The 18,782-nt window shown below is 46.7% G+C and overlaps 1 protein-coding gene across 1 annotated transcript in view; it reads right to left on the reverse strand.

Moving 5' to 3' along the window:
• Nucleotides 1-18,782, reverse strand: part of SMAP1 (small ArfGAP 1) — a 121,700-nt gene that overhangs the window by 24,800 nt on the left and 78,118 nt on the right. Inside the window, exon 6 of the mRNA XM_010848507.1 lies at nt 6,309-6,399. Coding sequence (XP_010846809.1) covers nt 6,309-6,399 — 91 coding nt within the window. The remainder of the gene's footprint in view (nt 1-6,308; nt 6,400-18,782) is intronic.

Genomic DNA, 18,782 nt, shown 5'->3' on the forward strand with positions numbered 1-18,782 from the left:
TTTCCCTCCTAAGAAGCCACCGTCTGGACGTGGCCTTGAGGCCAGGGGCTGGGATCTTCACTGCCCATGTGCTGACCACCAGGCAGGGCCCAAGGGTGACGGCTCAGGAAGCAGGAAGGGGCGCCGACTCCTGACCCCAAACTGCTCGCTCACACAACACTCGTCAAAAGTCCCCCTGCAGCCACGTTCAGGCCCCCGATGCCCAACAACTGGAAGGCACCTCGCCCACAGCCAGCATTCCCGCCATTGATGCCTAGACATCGCCCCTGCTGTCATGCGCCTCACAGTCCCTGGGGCCCGGGTCTAGAGAAGGCGATGCCCTCCCCCCGGGCTCTGCTGCCGGCTCTCCAGCAGGCCCAGTCGCCACCCTCTGTGGCTGCCCCTCAGACTCAGGACCGTGGGTAGCAACGGTGCACAGCTGGTCTCTCCCAGCAAACAGGCACACACCTGTCTGCTCCCCTTCCACAGGTGTGATCACACACAGACAGCCAAGGCCCCCTTTTGGAAAGGGTGAAGTAGTCTTTAGTCATTCACTGAACATATTCTTCTGAGCAGAAACAATGCAAGATTTTATTAATTTTTAACCATATCTGAGAACCACTGTTGTTGTTGTTCAATTGCTCAGTCATGTCTGACTCTCTGCGACCCCATGGACTGCAGCACGCCAGGCCTCCCTGTCCCTCACCATCTCCTGGAGTTTACCCAAGTTCACGTGCACTGCATTGGTGATGCCATCCAGCCATCTCATCCTCTTCTCCTCCTGCCCTCAATCTTTCCCAGCGTCAGGGACTTTTCCAATGAGTCGTCTGTGTGCATCATTCGACCAAAATACTGGAGCTTCAGCATCAGTCCTTCCAGTGGATATTCGGGGTTGATCTCCCTTAAGATTGACTGCCTGATCTCCTTGCTGTCTAAGGGACTTTCAGGAGTCTTCTCCAGCACCACGGTTCGAAGGCACCAATTCTCTGGTGTTCTGCCTTCTTTATAGTCCAGCTCTCAAAACCATACGTGACCACCAGAAAGATCACAGCCTTGACTATACAGACCTTTGCTGGCAGAGTGATGTCTCTGCTTTTCAACACAAAGCTTAGGTTTGTCATCGCTTTCCTGCCAAGAAGCAATCATCATCAGACTTCATGGCTGCAGTCACCATCCGCAGTGATTTTGGAGCCAAGAAGAGGAAACCTGTCACTGTTTCCACCTTTTCCCCTTCTGTTTGCCAGGCAGTAGGGGGAGGATGCCATGATCTTAAGTTTCTTTAAGATTTAGTCTTAAGCCAGTCTTTCACTCTCCTCCTTCACCCTCATCAAGAGGCTCTTTAGTTCCTCTTCGCTTTCTGCCATTAGAGTGGTATCATCCCCATACCTGACGTTGTTCAGGTTTCTCCCGCTTGCCTTGATTCCAGCTTGTAACTCATCCAGCCCAGCATTTCTCATGATGTGCTCAGTGTATAGATTAAACAAACGGCGTGACAGCATACAGCCCTGTCTTAGGCCTTTCTCGGTCTTGAGCCAGTCAGTTGTGCCATACAGGGTTCTAACTGTTGCTTCCTGACCCACATACAGGTTTCTCAGGAGACAGGTAAGATGGTCTGGTATTCCCATCTCTCTAAGAGCTTTCCACAGAACCATAACAGACTATAAAATTACTTCAGGCACGTGTGCTAGACAGAGCCTCCTCTCCTCCTCCCTGCCCGGACAGCAGCAGGACGCACACAACTAACCCCCCACCCGCAATTTCTCAGGCCAGGGCCCAGCCGTGGCCCAGTCCACCCAGTCCCAAACTTGTGGTACTTTTCAGTGAATGGCCTTTGAAAAACAGAAATCTCTCTGTAGGAATTTACTGCTTTAAAGGTAATTAGAGTGCTTTCTGAAAGTATTTTATTCTTTAGTTTGTTTCTGTCCAGAAATCTTACAAACACAAAAAAAATTTACAGAAAAAAAGGCAGTGTATTCACCTCTCTCATTATATAAAACTGGGACATACATTACTAGATAATTAAGTAGGTTATATATAATAGTAGAAACTATGTTTCACTAGCATTGCCAACCCATCTGATTTTGGCTATTGTGACAAGTTAATGCTTTTATTTCCTGAAACAGGCATGAAGAAGACTTTAAAACTTGCCTAAAGCTGTATGTTCCTCTGAGCTTTTTAATTAAGAAAAAACTGAGGAACCCACTATCTAAATACGTCTCTGTGTAGTTCAGTATTTAAAATAACTCAAGGCTGATGAAACGTTCAGGCAGAAATGTCCCTAGATGAACGTAAGCAAGCAGAAGAATACGCCCATGTAAGCAGTACAAACACCCTGAGCCAGGCTTTCATCACCAAGCTCCAGCCCGCCTCTGTGTGAGCTCTCCCCAGGCGCCTGTCCCCGACAGTCCCATGCACCCACGCGCCTGAAGGCCTGTGGTAAAGCCTCCTGCTGGGGAGTGGAGTCTGCGGGAAGGCCGAGCTGAAGCCAGCAGGCCACGCTTCACCCCGCAGCCACAGGCCTGCCACGCCTTACGGCTGGAGTGGGTGCTCACCCTGAAGACTGCTCTCAGATGGTACCTTCTAGAAAAAGCAGTCTGAGGCTGTCCTAACCAATTGCTAAGCAGTCTGTCAGCTTCCGTCTCACGAAAGCCAAGTCGTCACCAGCAGAGGCCGGCCGTGAAGACGCGCACAGCATGGCCCCCAGTCCTGGGAGAGCCTCACGTGCAGAGCACAGGCAAGCGGCACCCTGGCGGCGGCGGGAGCTGGTGTCAGCTCTGCTCTCAGACAGCAGGGACATGCTCTAGTCAAGCGGCCGGGCTGGCCCTCGCCAAGAGGGGCCCTAAGACCTGGCCATTTCCAAGAGTAGAGGGCAGGTAACAACCAAGTATGGACCCCATTTCTAATACCAGACAGTAAGGCGGAGTAAACTGTGCGTCCACAAGCTTCCAGTGCAAATTAACATCTGAACATGAAGTCATTCTTGCAGGCACAGCCAGGAGCATAAAGGCCCCTCCCAACCATCTTTAACGCCCAGCAGAGCCCAGCCCCCCTCACCATCCACACTCTTGCCAACACCGACATGCCCGCCACAGGGGCGAGTGGAGCAGCTGCCCCAGAGGCTGTAAGGCCCACAAAGCCAAAAACAGTTATTCCCTTTCAGAAGAGCATTGCTGACTCTTGCTAAAAAGCACACAGAGTATTTTATGACTTTGGAATGGGAGTAGATCAGGAAAGGGGAGCTGAGGAAAACGGGTTTATCTCGAGCCACTGGGCTGAAACAAAAAGGTTCGCTAAAGGGCCCATTTAAATGGGAAGTTCACATTTCTAAAAACTTGCCTTGACTATCATCCTGTGTGAGACTACTAAAATGTGACCCTGAATACACACAGAACCCTGGGATTCCTGGCCCTCTGTGGCTGGGTAACTGCACTAACCCTGTGGGGCTTTTCTCTGCTTTTCCTGCAAACGTGTAACGTGAAGGCTGTCTCTGCTCTCACCCGCTTGGGCCTGCCGTCTTTTCCACTCGGCCATAAAGTGGACCGCATGCGCCTGCTGCCCCTGCCCCAACATGCTGCCACCTGCGGGGAACCAGAGCGTCACACTTACCCACGAGAGGCTGCTGCTCTGTCCTCATTCAGGAGCACTGCTCTCTCAAAGCCAGACAATCTCTTCTAGAACTTAGGTGACTGGTGACCGGCAGGAGCAGAGCTGTGCGTGCTCTGGGTGAGGCACCAGCCTTTCCGCTGCTGTGACTCCATTAGCAAGACCCCTAAGCCCTCCTTCTGACCCCGTCACCTGCCCGGCCACTGCCAGAACTCTTCCAGCACAGAGCTAGAATCGTCAGGCAGCAGCAAACCCCCCAGATATGTCCTCACCCTCTCCTTCGAGCACTCCCACATGCTCCTACCATGAGCAAAGCTTGGCTCTCCCCTCAGGACAGTTTCCTGAAGCTCTCCCACTGCTGAAACAGGCTCCCAGAGCCCCGATGAGACCCAGCCACGGCTGACATCACAGAGCCTGACGCCAGAAGAGGGGAGCCACAGTCTGAAACCCCCATGGCCCAGGGACTGTGAGACCAGGCGGTAGAGGACAGGGACACACTGAGAGGAGACACGCTCTGCAACTGTGACCAGCTGGAAAGCAGGAAGCACAGCAAGTGACGGTCCATAAAGACAGATCTGTGTTCTGGGGTCAGAGATCAAGTGCCAGGCGACAGGACCACGCAGCATCACCGTGGCAACAGCTGGACGCCTGGGGCCAAGCCCACCACCTGTCTCCCAGATCACCTCCGCACCACCATGCTTAGCAGCTGGAGACCTCATGAGAGCAACTCTGCTTGTCCCAAGGGAGCAGGCTGCCTGTTCTACAAAGTCACTCCCAAAGGGAAACATCCTATGCTGCTCAGTGGTCAGCGAACCCTATTGGCTCCTTCTTTAAAACAAGTCCAGAGCCGGCTACTTCTTACAACTCCCCACACCACCACCCCCCTCAGCCACTGCCCCCCAGCTGTGTTACTGGTCCCCCTGCCCCTACGGCAGCCTCGCCTCACTACACCCAACTCTTAACACAGCAGCTACAAGAAGTCCTGAAACACTCAAGTCACAGGAGGTGCTTCTTTGCTCGAATCCCTGCAATGCATTTCCAGGACACTCCAAGCAGACGCCAAAGTCCTGTCGCAGTGGACCTCCCTGTCGCCCCACACCCTCCAGGTGTCACGCATCCTGGCCCATTCATGTGGTGGCAAGGCTGCCGCGGGGCCACCACACCCACCTGTCTCACCCCCACGGACAGGGAGCCCCGACTTCCTGAGGTCCTCACTCCAGTGGGACCTCAGGGAGCCCCCAGCACCCGTAGCCCTATGTAAAATCACCACCACTCCTTTTTGTTTCAGCTACAGCACTTACCAGACATGACCCATACCACAGTTTGCTTCACTATTTTATCACTGCTTCCCCAGAGACAATGAAAGCTCCCAGAGGTCAGGCATTCTCATCTGCTCTCCTTCACAGCTCTCTGCTTAGTGTCTAGGTGCCTGGATACCAGCAGACACTTTTTGAGAGCTGTGGGTCAGTGAGTCTGTAAGGTAAGAGTCAGGCCTGGGTTCTAACATTTCTAACATCTAACATTTCTAAGTTATGAACTGGTAAACAAGGCACTAGACTGGAGAGGAGATGCTGCCGTGAAGACAAAGATGCATGCAGTCTTAGTAGGATCTATTCTTACTTTGGTAATGAGTCTTTTTTTCCCCTTTCTCTCATTTAGAGGAAAGGAAGTAAAATACATAAATTAAGAGAACTTGTATTCAACATAATTCTACTTAAAGCGCCTGGACTGAGCCCTATTTTCAGGGCTCATAAAATCATAGTTATTTTTTTATATTTCTAATATATACCTCCTAATTTCACCACCACAGAAGATTTTTATCCATAGGGAGTATACTTGCATGAAACACCAACTTCGAAGAAATGACTACAACATTCAATTGTAATTCTTAAAACAGAAAACAATCTTCTTAATAAGAACAAAGATCAATCTTTAGAAAACTTTCATGAAATTCAACTCCATCCTTCAACTATCTTTTACTGTTTTCCTTTAGCCATTAATCTTTCTCTAAACTAAACAGATTTTTTTCTAAATTAATTACTGCAGAAGGCTCAGATAAAAATAACTATTTATCAAGCTACTTTAGAACAAAGAGGAGAAGCACTTAAGAAGAGCTGACAATTGCAGATAAGGACAATACAAGCACCCTTTGAATGGAAGCCTGTCTACCTGCCAGGCAGACAACATCCATCTGTCAGCCCCGAGAACAAAAATGACATTAAACTGAGCACTTCTTACTGTCATCACACACATAACGTGAACCTAGCTACTAGATCGAGGTATAAGGCATGTTGCTTCAGTTAACCCCAAAAAAGCTTACTTTAAGACAGCACCTTACAATAAGGCTATGCCAGAATTATTTTGCTAAGGGATCCCTCCAACCCCGCAAAAAGCTAAATAAAGAGAAGAGGGGTAGAAGTAAACGCATCTACCCCTCGTTGCAGTGCTGAGGCAGCATGGCCCACCAAGCCTTGGAGACTGCTCTGGCAGCTCCCCTCTCCTTAGGAACTCAGCACTCGCATTTCCGTGAAGGCACTGCTGACAGATGCCAGCTCCCTTATGAAGATTTCCCTTTTTGCGGGAACACAGCAAACTAACCACACCGTGTCCAAATTCAGTAAACAGGTCCCTTTGGCACATGGACGATAAAGCCATGCTAGTCAATGCAAGTCAGGGTCTCAGATGTTTCATAGCTCTAACGGTGACGTGTTTTTTTTTTTACTTACCAAGTCCTAAAAGATCAACAGTGGGCTCTGCAGCTTTTTTAGGGCTGGTACTTTTTTTAGGTTCCAATTGCTGGTCTTCTTTCTTCTGCAGCTTTAAAGTAAATAATCAAATTTATTATTTTTTTTCAAATAAATTGAACAAGACTGTTAAGCCTCAATTAGGTATACTTTTGATAAAGTTAATATAATGTAGCATATGAAGTATAGTATGATAAACGTAGAGCGTTTATTATCATAAACTGGTAAACACAATCATTCAACTTGAAATGATAAACTGGACATATTAGGACCCCAAGACAGTAAATACAGAACTTTAATCTTAATGTACTTGTTCTTAAGCATCTAAACCCTTTACATGAACGCTGCACGCTTCACAGCAGTACCTGCTCCCTGTGCCGCCGGGTGGGCCCCAGAGCCTAAGCGCAGAGCACATCTCTCTTCCCCAGGCTGCCAGCACAGGCGGGCACCCCTGGCCCTACCAGAACCCAGCTGATGCACGGGCAGCACTCGCTCTACTGAGCCCTGCAGACATGCCGCTGCTCATAAACCAAGGTCTGCAGCAACCTGCATGGACCACTTTTCCTGCATCTGCTCACTCTGTGCGTCTGTGTTGCCAACATTTCATCACTATTATATGTTATGGTGCTCTGTGATCAGCGACCTCTGATGCTACCCTGGAACTGTTTTGGGGTGAACCACACCCACATAAGGCAGCAATCAATAAACTTGTGTCCTGACTGCTCCACAAATAGATGGCTGCCCATTCCCTCCCTCACCTCGGGCCTCCCTGTTCCCTGAAACACAGCAAGACTGAAACCAGGCCAGTTAGTAACCCTACAGGGGTGTCCAAGTGCTCAAGGAAAGAACAGTCCCACGTCCCTCATTTAAATTAAAAGCTAGAAATGATTAAGCTCAGTGAGGAAGGAACATTAAAAGCCAAGACAGGTCAAGAGTAGGGCTTCTGTACCAAACAGCCAAGTTGTGAATGTAAAACAGAAAGTGTTACTCCAGTGAACATATATATGATAAGAAAACTTTAAAAAAAAAAAAGAAAAGAAAAGAAAACTTACCATGTCTTATTGTTGATACAGAGAAAGTTTTAGTGGCCTGGACAGAAGATCAAACCAGCTACACCATTCCTTTAACCCAAAGTCTAACTGGAGCAGAGCTTAACCTCCCTTCAACCTTAGAAAGCTGACAAAGGTAGAGAAGCTGCAGAAGAACCCTCTGAAGCCAGCAGAGGCTGGTTTGTGTGGTGTCGAGGACAGAGGTTGCCTCCATAATGTAGAAGTGTGAGGTGAAGCAGCAAGTGCTGACGTGGCGGCTATAGCAAGTTACCCAGAGCTGCAAAGACAATGCATGAAGGCGGCTACTCTGAACAACAGATTTTAATGCAGATCAAACGATCTTCAATCAGAAGATGCATCTAACTAAAGACTTCACAGCTAAAGACGAGAAGTCACTGCCTGGCTGGAAAGCTTCAAACGACAGGCTGGCTCTCCTGTTAGGGGCTAATATAGCTGTTGGCTTAAAAGCTGAATGCCCGTTTACCATTCAAAACTCCTGGAGCCCTTAAATTACGCTCAATCTATGCTGCCAGAGCCCTGTAAGTGGAACAATCGGGCTGCATGACAGAATATCTCATAGATGGTGATGCCTCTGTTGAATCTGAAAGCCACTTGAAAAGGATTTGCCATTCTAGACGCCATTAAGAACATTCGTGATTCATAAGAGGCCCAAATATCAACATTAACAGCAGTCTGGAAGAAGCTGGTGCCAGCCCCAATGGATGACTTTGAAGGGTTCAAGACTTCATAAAGGAAGGAACTGCAGATGTGACAGAAACTGCACAAGAACTGAAACTAGAAGTGGAGCCTGAAGATGTAACTGCGTTGCTACAATCTCAGGGTAAAACCCTCACAGAGGAGGAGTTGCTTCTTACGGATGAGCAAAGAAAGCCGTTTCCTGGGTGGAATTTGCTTCTGGTGAGGATGCTGTGAAGATCAGTGAATGACAACAGAGGACATAGAATATGACATCAACTTAGTTGACAAACTGTGCTGACGGAACTTCAGCATGTTGTAATCTTACTGTAGGCGGAGGGTCTCACCTCCACGCTGCTGACTGCTGACTGATCCAAGTGGTGGCTGTTGAAAGCTGGAGCGGTTGTGGCAATTTCTTAAAATAAGACAGTGATGAAGTCTGCCACTACTGACTCATCCTTTCACAAACAGTTTCTCTGTGGCATATGATGGCTGTTTAATGGTATTTTACCCGCAGTAGAATTTTTAAAACCTGGAGTCATATTTCTCTCTAACTACAAGCTGATACTTTGTAAACCCCCTCCCCCAGCGCACTTCATCCACTCTCACCCATATCCTTGCCTCTGGCAACCTCCAATCTGTCCTGTGTCCATGAGCTTCCTTGTTTGTTTAGATTCCACACACAAGTGAGGGTATATGTATCTGTCTTTCTCTGACTTAACGTTACTGAACATAATACCCTCACAGTCCATCCATATTGTTATAAACGGCGAGGCTTCCTTCCTTCTTATGGCTGAATAATATTCCATTGAATATACCACCTACCTCTGTTAAGCCAAGAAAATACAACATTCATTCTACCATTCTTTCATTTCTCAAACCACTCCTACAAGATCATTTCTTCAACTACCTAAAGAATTAATAGCTTAATTGTTACATGAGTTTGTTGCTTGATAGCTATATAAATACACAAATTTCTAAGAACATGTATCTCCCCTTACTTGTTTTTGGTCACTACTGTCTCTCTCAGAGTATTTTTTTTACTAACTAGCCTAACGTAATAGATATCAATTCTTTAATAATTTTACCAAACACATAATTATCAGCCTGTAACTATATATAATTCTAAGAAATTTAACATAATCCATTTCACATTCTCTTTTTCAACATCCAACACAGGTTTAAGACACACCCTGCTTATTACCAAAATAATTTCAAAGAAAGCACAGTGTACAATAACAAAATAAGCAATTCTTTTCAATTGAATACTTAAACTGCTATACCTTCCTTCTCTGTTTTTGTTTTTTAACTGGACAACCTGTGTTACTACAAACGCTTCAGTCTGGGGAACTGGGGAGTGAGCGGCCACAAGCACACAGACGTCCAATCCTCCCGGGAGAGGCCTGCCCGGGTCACAGCCCTGGCCGTGATGCTCTGGGTATTATACCTACAAGTATCACACGCTTGTTGTTATTGTTTAGTCACCAGGTCATGTCTGTCTTTGCAACCCCATGGACTGAAGCCTGCCAGGCTCCTCTGTCCATGACTTTTCAGGCAAGAACACTGGAGTGGGTTGCCATTTCCTCCTCCAGGGGATCTTTCCCCCAGGGACTGAACCCGTGTTTCCTTTGTTTCCTGCACTAGAGGCAGATTCTTTACCTGCTAAACCATCAGGGATATAAAACTGAGATATGTGGAATACAGCTACCATATAAAGTATAGTTTCTTAAAGCCAAATTTTAGAAGACCTAAGAAGGAAATGGGAAGGAAATGGCAACCCACTCCAGTGTTCTTGCCTGGAGAATCCCAGGGACAGGGAAGCCTGGTGGGCTGCCGTCTATGGGGTCGCACAGAGTCAGACACGACTGAAGCGACTTGGCAGCAAGAAGAAAAATGCTATTGTCTTGTTAGAATTTGAGGCTGGCAAAGAACACAGTGTGAGAATAGTAAGTCACGAGCTTGACAAGCACGAGTTTCCTCATGAACTGTCTCCCTGTCGATGTTCCACACTCAGCTTAAACACATCAAGCAGTATGTACAGAAGCGTTCCACTTTGAATTCTCCTGCATATCATACATGAATTTGCCTTTTCATAAATGAAGAATGAAGCTGGCTGTCAAAGAATAAAAGTAGGCAATCTATAATTTATTAAACAAACTTTCCTAATAAACAAGAACACAGGTTTACTTAGACAAAGCAATTTTATAAAATGTAATTTCCTTAGATTCATACTGAGCAAATGTCTCATTCAAATGATTAAAATCTGTATTAGCAGAGGAATCTGTATTCACAAAGGCCTCACCCGGCTGATCTTGTGTAGTTCATAAAGCCACCCCATAGAAGGGAACTGAGCCAAAACCACGTGGTTCCCAGCTCCTACACTCACCACCATTCCTACTCTACGACACAACAGGAGCAAGAGCTCAGCCTCTGGAAGGCGATGCACTCTGCTTGGTTGAGCAACTAACGTAAATAGTAGTGTCAATACATAAGAATAGGGAAGCTATACAACTTTTTAAGGTCTAGACGTAATTATTAGAATTCTTCTTTAAAAATGATTATCTCCAATCATGCCTTAGCTAGTCTGTCTATAATCAGTGTCCTTTAACATTCACAGACTCACACAGGTAGATGAGACAACACACCCTGTTTAACGCTCTCATTTTAAAGTGATACACAGGCAGTGGTATTTACCTTGCGGTCTACAGGGAAGACAGGAAGGCGTATGAAAGTAGGAACTGAAAGGCACCCGAGGAAGAAAAGCAAGTATGGGAAAGACAGCGGGCCTACCCGCCTAACCCGGAGGCCGAGTGTATGGAGGCGACAAAAGGCGAAACTGAAAACGTGGGGCCGTACTGTGCAAGGACCTGAACAACCCACGAGAGCTAGGAACTAGACGAATTTTCCAGGTGAGTTGCAAAAGCAAAGCTACTCCTGGGGTGGTGTGCCAGGCACAGGAACGGCCCTGCTAAAGGAGAAGATGACCACCGCCACCTTGGGCAAGGGCTGTGTGGCTGAGACACAGACAGACCAACGCCCGGGAAGACAGCCCCGAACCTGCCACCTCCCCATAGCCCGAAACCTGAACATTCCCTACCTAACAAGCTGCTCAACAACAGGCCGTTCCCAGAATACTCTCTCATCTCAGAGCCTTACGAAATCCCAACAGCGGGATTTAAGCTTTACTTCAATTTTCAGTAAAAATTTATGAATGGTAAGCTACTCCAAGCTGTTGGATTGTATGACATCATATACTCCAAAGCAGAAACAGAATTCAGACTGGGTCATCCATGTTGTTCACATATTAAAGCGCCTCAGTGGCATGGTATCAGTAATTAATACAAGTCACTCTCTGGCATTCCTACTATATTCTGATAAATAACCGTATGTTTGTATGTGTGTGCTTTCACAATCAAATTACATACAACCTGAGAATTAATCTTGCACATGACTGCTGCTTATTACCCCAATCTTACTGTTTTATTATTTAGAATCTTGTTAAATTTTCTTTTTTCTTTACCATTCTTTAGAGATTTTTTTCACATTAAGGCTGTCATTACTTAGTGTACTCCGCTTCTGAATTTTATATTCTTTCTTAAATTTTATTTTTAGAGTTCAATTTAGAATTGTAACCTATATTTGATTGTGTGTCCCCACTCACATGGACATCTTTTAGTAAATGGCTCTCATGGCCTAGGGACACTATAATACAATCTCAAAAAAACTTCCCTGAGCTGGATAAGTAGCAAAAATTTATATAAATTTCAAAACAAGACAGAGCTTTAGACAACATTTACTCAAGCCACTATGTGACACAGGAAGCATCGCTGGGACATCTCACCTATGGGGCTGCTCTTGGTAAAAACCCCGGTACTGTGGATTCAGTGGACACGACGGTACAGCGCATTTTACATGCAGAAAATCTAAACATCAGAAAGGTTCTCTTCAGGCAGCCTGTCCCATCTACTCACTTATCCCTGTTCTCCACGACACTGCCACTCAGCAGAGGAATGAAGAGTGAACACCCCTCAGCAGCCCCAGCAGACCACTTTTTCCCACTCAGCTCTCTGCCACCTATAATCCTCTGAGGTCGTCTTTTGTGCCATTATATTCAGGGCACTTTGGGGTCCAGCTCATTCATTTCAGAATTGTATTGTTCTCCAAGTCTGGGTCAGTCTCCTGTGGGGTCACTGCTCCTTTCTCCTGGGTCCTGGTAGGCACAAGGTTCTGTCTGTGCCCTCCAAGACTCTTTCCCAGCTGTGTAAGCTCTGGCAGCTCTATGGTGGGGTTAATGGCAACCTCCTCCAAGACGGCTTATACCATACCCAGGTCTGCTGCACCCAGAGCCCCTGCGGCAGGCCACTGCTGAGCCGGACCTCCGCAGGAGACACTCCAACACTCAAAGGCAGGTCTGGCTCAGTCTCTGAGGGTTCTCCTGATGAGCACAAGGTTTTGTTTGAGCTATCTGAGTATCTCTGGTCGGTATGGGGTTGGATTCTAAATGAGATTTTGCCCCTCCTACCATCTTGTTGGGGCTTCTCCTTTGCCCCTGGATGTGGGGTATCTTTTATTGGTGGGATCCAACATTCTCCTGTCGATGGCTGCTCAGCAGCGAGTTGTAACTCTGGAGTTTTTGCAGGAGAAGAGCGCATGTCCTTCTGTACCGCCAACAAGCAAGAATACTGATGCGGTTTACCATTGCCATTTCCAGAGGACAACATTTTGTTAGAACTCACCACCATACCTGGTTGTGGACTTTCTCTCTGCCAACTTTCTTCCACCCAAGAAGACCTGAAATGTTGCCACTCCTTTAAATCCAAGACTACAGACACTTTCACTTTTGTAAGGACTGGTATTGTGGACAGTGTATGGTTTTCAGTAATATAGCAACATTTGCTATGTGTATAGTAACAGCATCTCAATTAGTTTCAATGATTTGGAAAAGTTCTGTCTGGAGAAATCAAACTAAACATAAAATCGCCAAAGCTCTGCTGGTGGTGTCATAGGTGTTGATACAGTCATTAGTCAGCAATACTGACTGCAGTATACGCTTGATGGAAGTCAAAAAGAGTGCAAAAGTTGGCTTAAAACTCAACATTCAAAAAACCAAGATCATGGCATCTGGTCCCATCACTTCATGGGAAATAGATGGGGAAACAGTGAGATATTTTATTTTTGGGGGCTCCAAAATCACTGCAGATGGTGATTGCAGCCATGAAATTAAAAGACACTTGCTCCTTGGAAGAAAAGCTACGACCAACCTAGACAGAATATTAAAAAGCAGAGACATTACTTTGCCAACAAAGGTCCATCTAGTTAAAGCTATGGCTTTTCCAGTAGTCACGTATGGATGTGAGAGTTGGACTATAAAGAAAGCTGATCACCGAAAAATTGATGTTTTTGAACTGTGGTGTTGCAGAAGACTCTTGAGAATCCCTTGGACTGCAAGGAGATCCAACCAGTCCATCCTAAGGGAAATCAGTCCTGAATATTCACTGGAAGGACTGATGCTGAAGTTGAAACTCTAATACTTTGGCCACCTGATGGGAAGAACTGACTCACTGGAAAAGACCCTGATGCTGGGAAAAATTGAAGGTAGGAGTAGAAAGGGACAACAGAGGATGAGATGTTTGGATGGCATCACCAACTCGATGGACATGGGTTTGAGCAAGGTCTAGGTGCTGGTGATGGACAGGGAACCCTGGCGTGCTGCAGTCCATGGGGTCGCAAAGAGTCAGACACGACTGAGCGACTGAACTGAACTGATTATTACCTAATCTGCTGGTATTTTGTGTTTAAGATTTCCAGAGGAATTGATTCTGTCACGCAATAGTTTAACTAACTAATCTCTGTTGCCCTGTCATTTGAAAATGTGAACAGTGTGACAGTGATACATGCAGTTAATAAAACAGTGAAGAGAATGAAATCTGAGACTGAGACTGCAGAATTAATCATGGTCCATCGACACTGACTTCACTTCTCTCTCTGGGCTCCTCTGGGCACAGCTGTCCACTCAGAACCTGTTTACCAGGCCCTACTGCCTACATTTGAACCAGAAGGAGATTTGAAAATTGCGACCACTAAGCTTAGGCTGACACAGGCTGTTCTTAGGTAATCTAAGGTAACTAGTGAATGTGGCTGACACTCTGAAGAAAGGAGCAAATTAAAAAGAAAACTCCATTTACATTCTGCACAGAATTCATGCCAAGCTCAATGGTACAAGCACTCATAGCCCACTTACATCTTCCTTCTAAAGTTCTGGGCGTCTGCCTCTCTCTAAACTCCTGGCTCCTGTCTTAGGTCTCAGTCTGGACAGCATCTCAAAGAGTGGCCTACATGCTTCACACGCCAGGCCCGCCACGGCTCTCACTGCTCCGCACAAACACCCAGTACCTACGCAAGTAAGTTCCCTTAAAATAATGTGCCGGAGTTTTTGTGAGGATTAAAATAACATAGTCTTTTTCATAGAGCTGGTACATAATAGGTGCTTCAAAACTGGCAGCTGGTGGTGGCTGTGGAGCTACCTTTTAGAAATTCCCGCCAGAATCGTAAGTATTAGAGACACAAAAATGAGTAAAACATGATTCCTAAGCTTAAAAAGAATTCATTCTAGTGAAGCAAACGGACGCAGACCTAATTGCAGTTCGGTGTGGCCCAGCGCGGTGATGGAGGAAGAGCTCGGCGGGGGGGCCCTGGCACAGGGCTCAGCCGTGTCTGAGGACCGTCCTGCGACGGGCAGCCCTATGGCCTGGCTGCCTGGGACACCTCCACTCAGTGCCTGGGAGTCCAACATCAGCTTCCACCTGTAAAAGGACCCAGTTTGGAATACCCACACCGATTTCTTATCCCTGTATGCACAGTAGTTTGGAGGTTTGCAGGGAAGGGAAAAGAGGATAGTTTTTTTTTGTAATTCACCACTTACTGATTACAGCAAAAGTAGGAAAGAAAGGACAATTAAACGGGGCCCGCTGAAAGGGGCCAGCCCTCAGCCATCACACCTGCGCACACCTGGGGGCCTGGTTGCCAAAGCCTCCAGCCCCCTGCTTCTGGACTGGGTTACCATCACCGCGACCTGCTGAACGTCAGCCCTCGACACCAGGGTTTGGAAGGTAAGGAAGGAGGGAAAGGAAAGCATTAACCAACACCCACATCTCAAACCCAGCCTGGACCCTTTCCAGCTGTGTGGGAACAGTCAACAGGTCACTAACATTTCTGAGCAGCTACAGCTTGCACAGCCCACCAAGAGCCCACACAGGCTTAACACTCAGACGCTGTATCTGGAAATTCACCATCTTCTCTTTGAATGTGATTCTGCAAACACAACGGGACAAGAGAATGCAGGCTGATCTCGGGAGAGGCCATGTGCAGCCCCTCGGGTGGGTCCTCACGGCCATGTTTCACCGGGGCACAGAATGCCACCCTGGGCCCCTTCGTGCGATGAGTACAAGGCACACGGAGAGGCGGGCCTGACACCCCGGGGCTGTGATGTCACCTCTCAAAGCACACGGTGGCAAGGGTGCGATTCTAGACACAAGAAAGACCCAGAACTCCTTTCTCGCCTCTGCCAAGGACCTCCCATGGTCCCCTCCCCTCTCAGCCTCCTCACAGAATATGCGCGTATCGAGAAGGGAAGCAAGAACAGCGCAGCCGCTTCTGTGCACTGTTCCCAACAGGCTGCGACTCAGGACCCTGTGCCACAGTGCTGGCCCCTGGACACAGGTCTACTCCAACAACAGACACGGGACTACAAGGAACTAAAAGCAAGTCACAGGGCAGACCACAGGGTCTCCCCAACCGTCACCCAAACTGGAGAGATAGGGGAGTACAGAGAATCGTAACTCACAAGAGTTGAAACCAGCACCAGGGTAGAGCTGGGGCCCAGGACAGGCTACCCCAAAATATGCCTCAATGACATACTGATTATTCTAAATCAACGCTGCGTGAGAAATAGCAGTGGCGGGTGAGGGGGGAGAGAATAAAGACTCCTGACCCCTCTGATCCTCCGCTTTGCACCGGAAAGCAGGAAATGCGTCTCCTGTGTGCAGGTATCCTCCCTAACTGGGGGGAGAGAAAGCTGCAGGAACACTCTGACACCAGGGAAGGGAAACACCCCACTGCAGTGCCCTTGGCCGTCCTGTCCCACCTACAATGGGGAACCCGAGGCACTTGCACAGCGCACAGCCCAGGGATGCAGCCTCGCCCAAAGACGAGATCTAACCACAGTCTCCAGAACACTGCCCCGCCCCACAGCCCCCACCTGTTACCACAGGCCCCCTGACTGGGGTTCCTTGGCCAATACATCACATTGCATTCAGCCTCAGAAAAAATGAGGCCTACAAAGAGGCAAAAAGCACAGTCTGAAAACATACACTAAGCATCAGACCCAGACTCAGATACAGCAGGGATGCAGGAATTATCAGACTGAATTTAAAACAGCTATATTTACTATGCTAAGGGCTCTAACGGAAAAAGTAGATGGCATGCCAAGAACAGACGGGTAATGTAAGCAGACAAATGGAAATTTTAAGAACCCAAAAATGGCAGATTGAAAACATGTAACAAATAAAGAATGCCTTTAATGGGCTTAGCAGCAGCAGACTGAACACGACTGAGGAAAGGACCTCTGAGCTTAAGCGTACATCAACAGAAACTTCCAATGTGAAAGAGACTGGGGCGGGGAGGGGACTACATCCAAGTGGGACGACTATAAGAGATGCAATTTGCACACACTGGGGACCACCAGAAGGAGGAGAAAGAGGGAAACAGGAGCGGGAGAGACATCTGAAGCCACACTGACAGAATTTCCCCAGATTAATGCTGGATATCCAACTGCAGATCCACGAAGGCCAGGGAACACCAAGCAAGATACACGCTAAAAACAACTATGCCGAGGCACGTCATTTTCAAAGCACATAAAATCAAACACAGAGAAAAACTCCTGAAAGAAGCCAGAGGGAGGAAACAAAACCTATTAAAAAAGAACAAAGAGAAGAATTACATCTAACTGCTCCCTAGGAACCTTGCAAGCAAGAAAGACACCCAACTCAAATATCAAATATTAAAAACCCCATAAACTTAGAATTCTTTATCCTGAGAAATTATCCTTGAAAAGTAAAGACTTTCTCAGACAAACAAGGATTGAGGGAATTTGTTGCCAGCAGACTTGCCGTGCAAGAAATGATAAAAGAAATTCTCTAGAATGAATGAAAATGATGGAAATCAGAAGCTCAGAACTACATAAAGGGAGAAAATCAGAGGATGAACAAGAGAGGATAAAATAGGATAATTATTACAGCACTGCCTTGTGAACTATAAAAATGAAAATACATTATAAACATTTGAGATTTAAATGGTACAATTATAACTTGACTCTTTCGACTCTTTGTTGCTGGCTTTATGTATCTTCATGTCACTAGGTACTAGGCGGGAACACAGGATCACCAGCCACGCTCCAGTGGCACGACACTAACGTCAGCCTCCTTTATCAGATACCATGTACTGTCTCAAGATTTCCTTCACAGGCAGACTGTGAGCTCTCTAGAAATTACAGCAACTTATCACTAACTAATGGCAACCCATTCCAGTATTCCTGCCTGGAGAATCCCAGGGACGGAGGAGCCTGGTAGGCTACAGTTCATGGAGTCGCAAAGAGTCAGACACGACTGAGCGACTTCACTTCACTTCTTCTTCATCACTAACTCACAGGAAACCCAGAGGTTTGCATCCTTTCACTGTTTGCATTAAGATGATACATTCAGTCTACAGCAGAAATGGAAATTCAGCACCAGAAACCATTCACTCGGTTCTCAAACACAGATGTAGGCTTTCTCTATTTAAGGTTCTTGGTTTTAATAAAGTAAAATACCCATTAATAAAATGAAATCACTGTTAGCAAAGAACAGAACTCATATTCTATAGATACTTTCAGAATGATACTTTACATATTATTAGCAAGATAACATTATCTGATATTTAATATGTCAAATTCTTGTTAAAGTATTCTAGTAATCTGCTAAGAAATCCAACCAAAGATAGAGTTTCACGTTACTACAGCCAACACAACCACAACTAACAACTGGTATTTGTTAAGTTCACATGCAGTAAAGCCATGTTCTAATTTTTTTACTTTTATTAGTTAGTGATAAGATCTTAGAGTCACCTTTACACCTAAGGGTTTGGAGACTGCTCTTTTGGACAAAACACAGTGAGCCAAGCTGCCTTCTTGCTACTAAGTTACTAATGTCATCCTGCCCTACTACACACTGCCACAATGCCTAACGTCATCCCGCCCTACTACACACTGCTACAATGACTAACGTCATCCGCCCTACTACACACTGCCACAATGCCTAATGTCATCCCGCCCTACTACACACTGCTACAATGACTAACGTCATCCTGCCCTACTACACGCTGCTACAATGACTAACGTCATCCACCCTACTACATACTGCCACAATGCCTAACGTCATCCCGCCCTACTACACACTGCTACAATGACTAACGTCATCCGCCCTACTACACACTGCCACAATGCCTAATGTCATCCCGCCCTACTACACACTGCTACAATGACTAACGTCATCCTGCCCTACTACACGCTGCTACAATGACTAACGTCATCCACCCTACTACATACTGCCACAATGCCTAACGTCATCCTGCCCTACTACACACTGCTACAATGACTAACGTCATCCGCCCTACTACA

The sequence above is a fragment of the Bison bison genome, unplaced genomic scaffold, assembly GCF_000754665.1.
Source record: "Bison bison bison isolate TAMUID 2011002044 unplaced genomic scaffold, Bison_UMD1.0 scf7180017864268, whole genome shotgun sequence".
Lineage (NCBI taxonomy): Eukaryota > Metazoa > Chordata > Mammalia > Artiodactyla > Bovidae > Bison > Bison bison.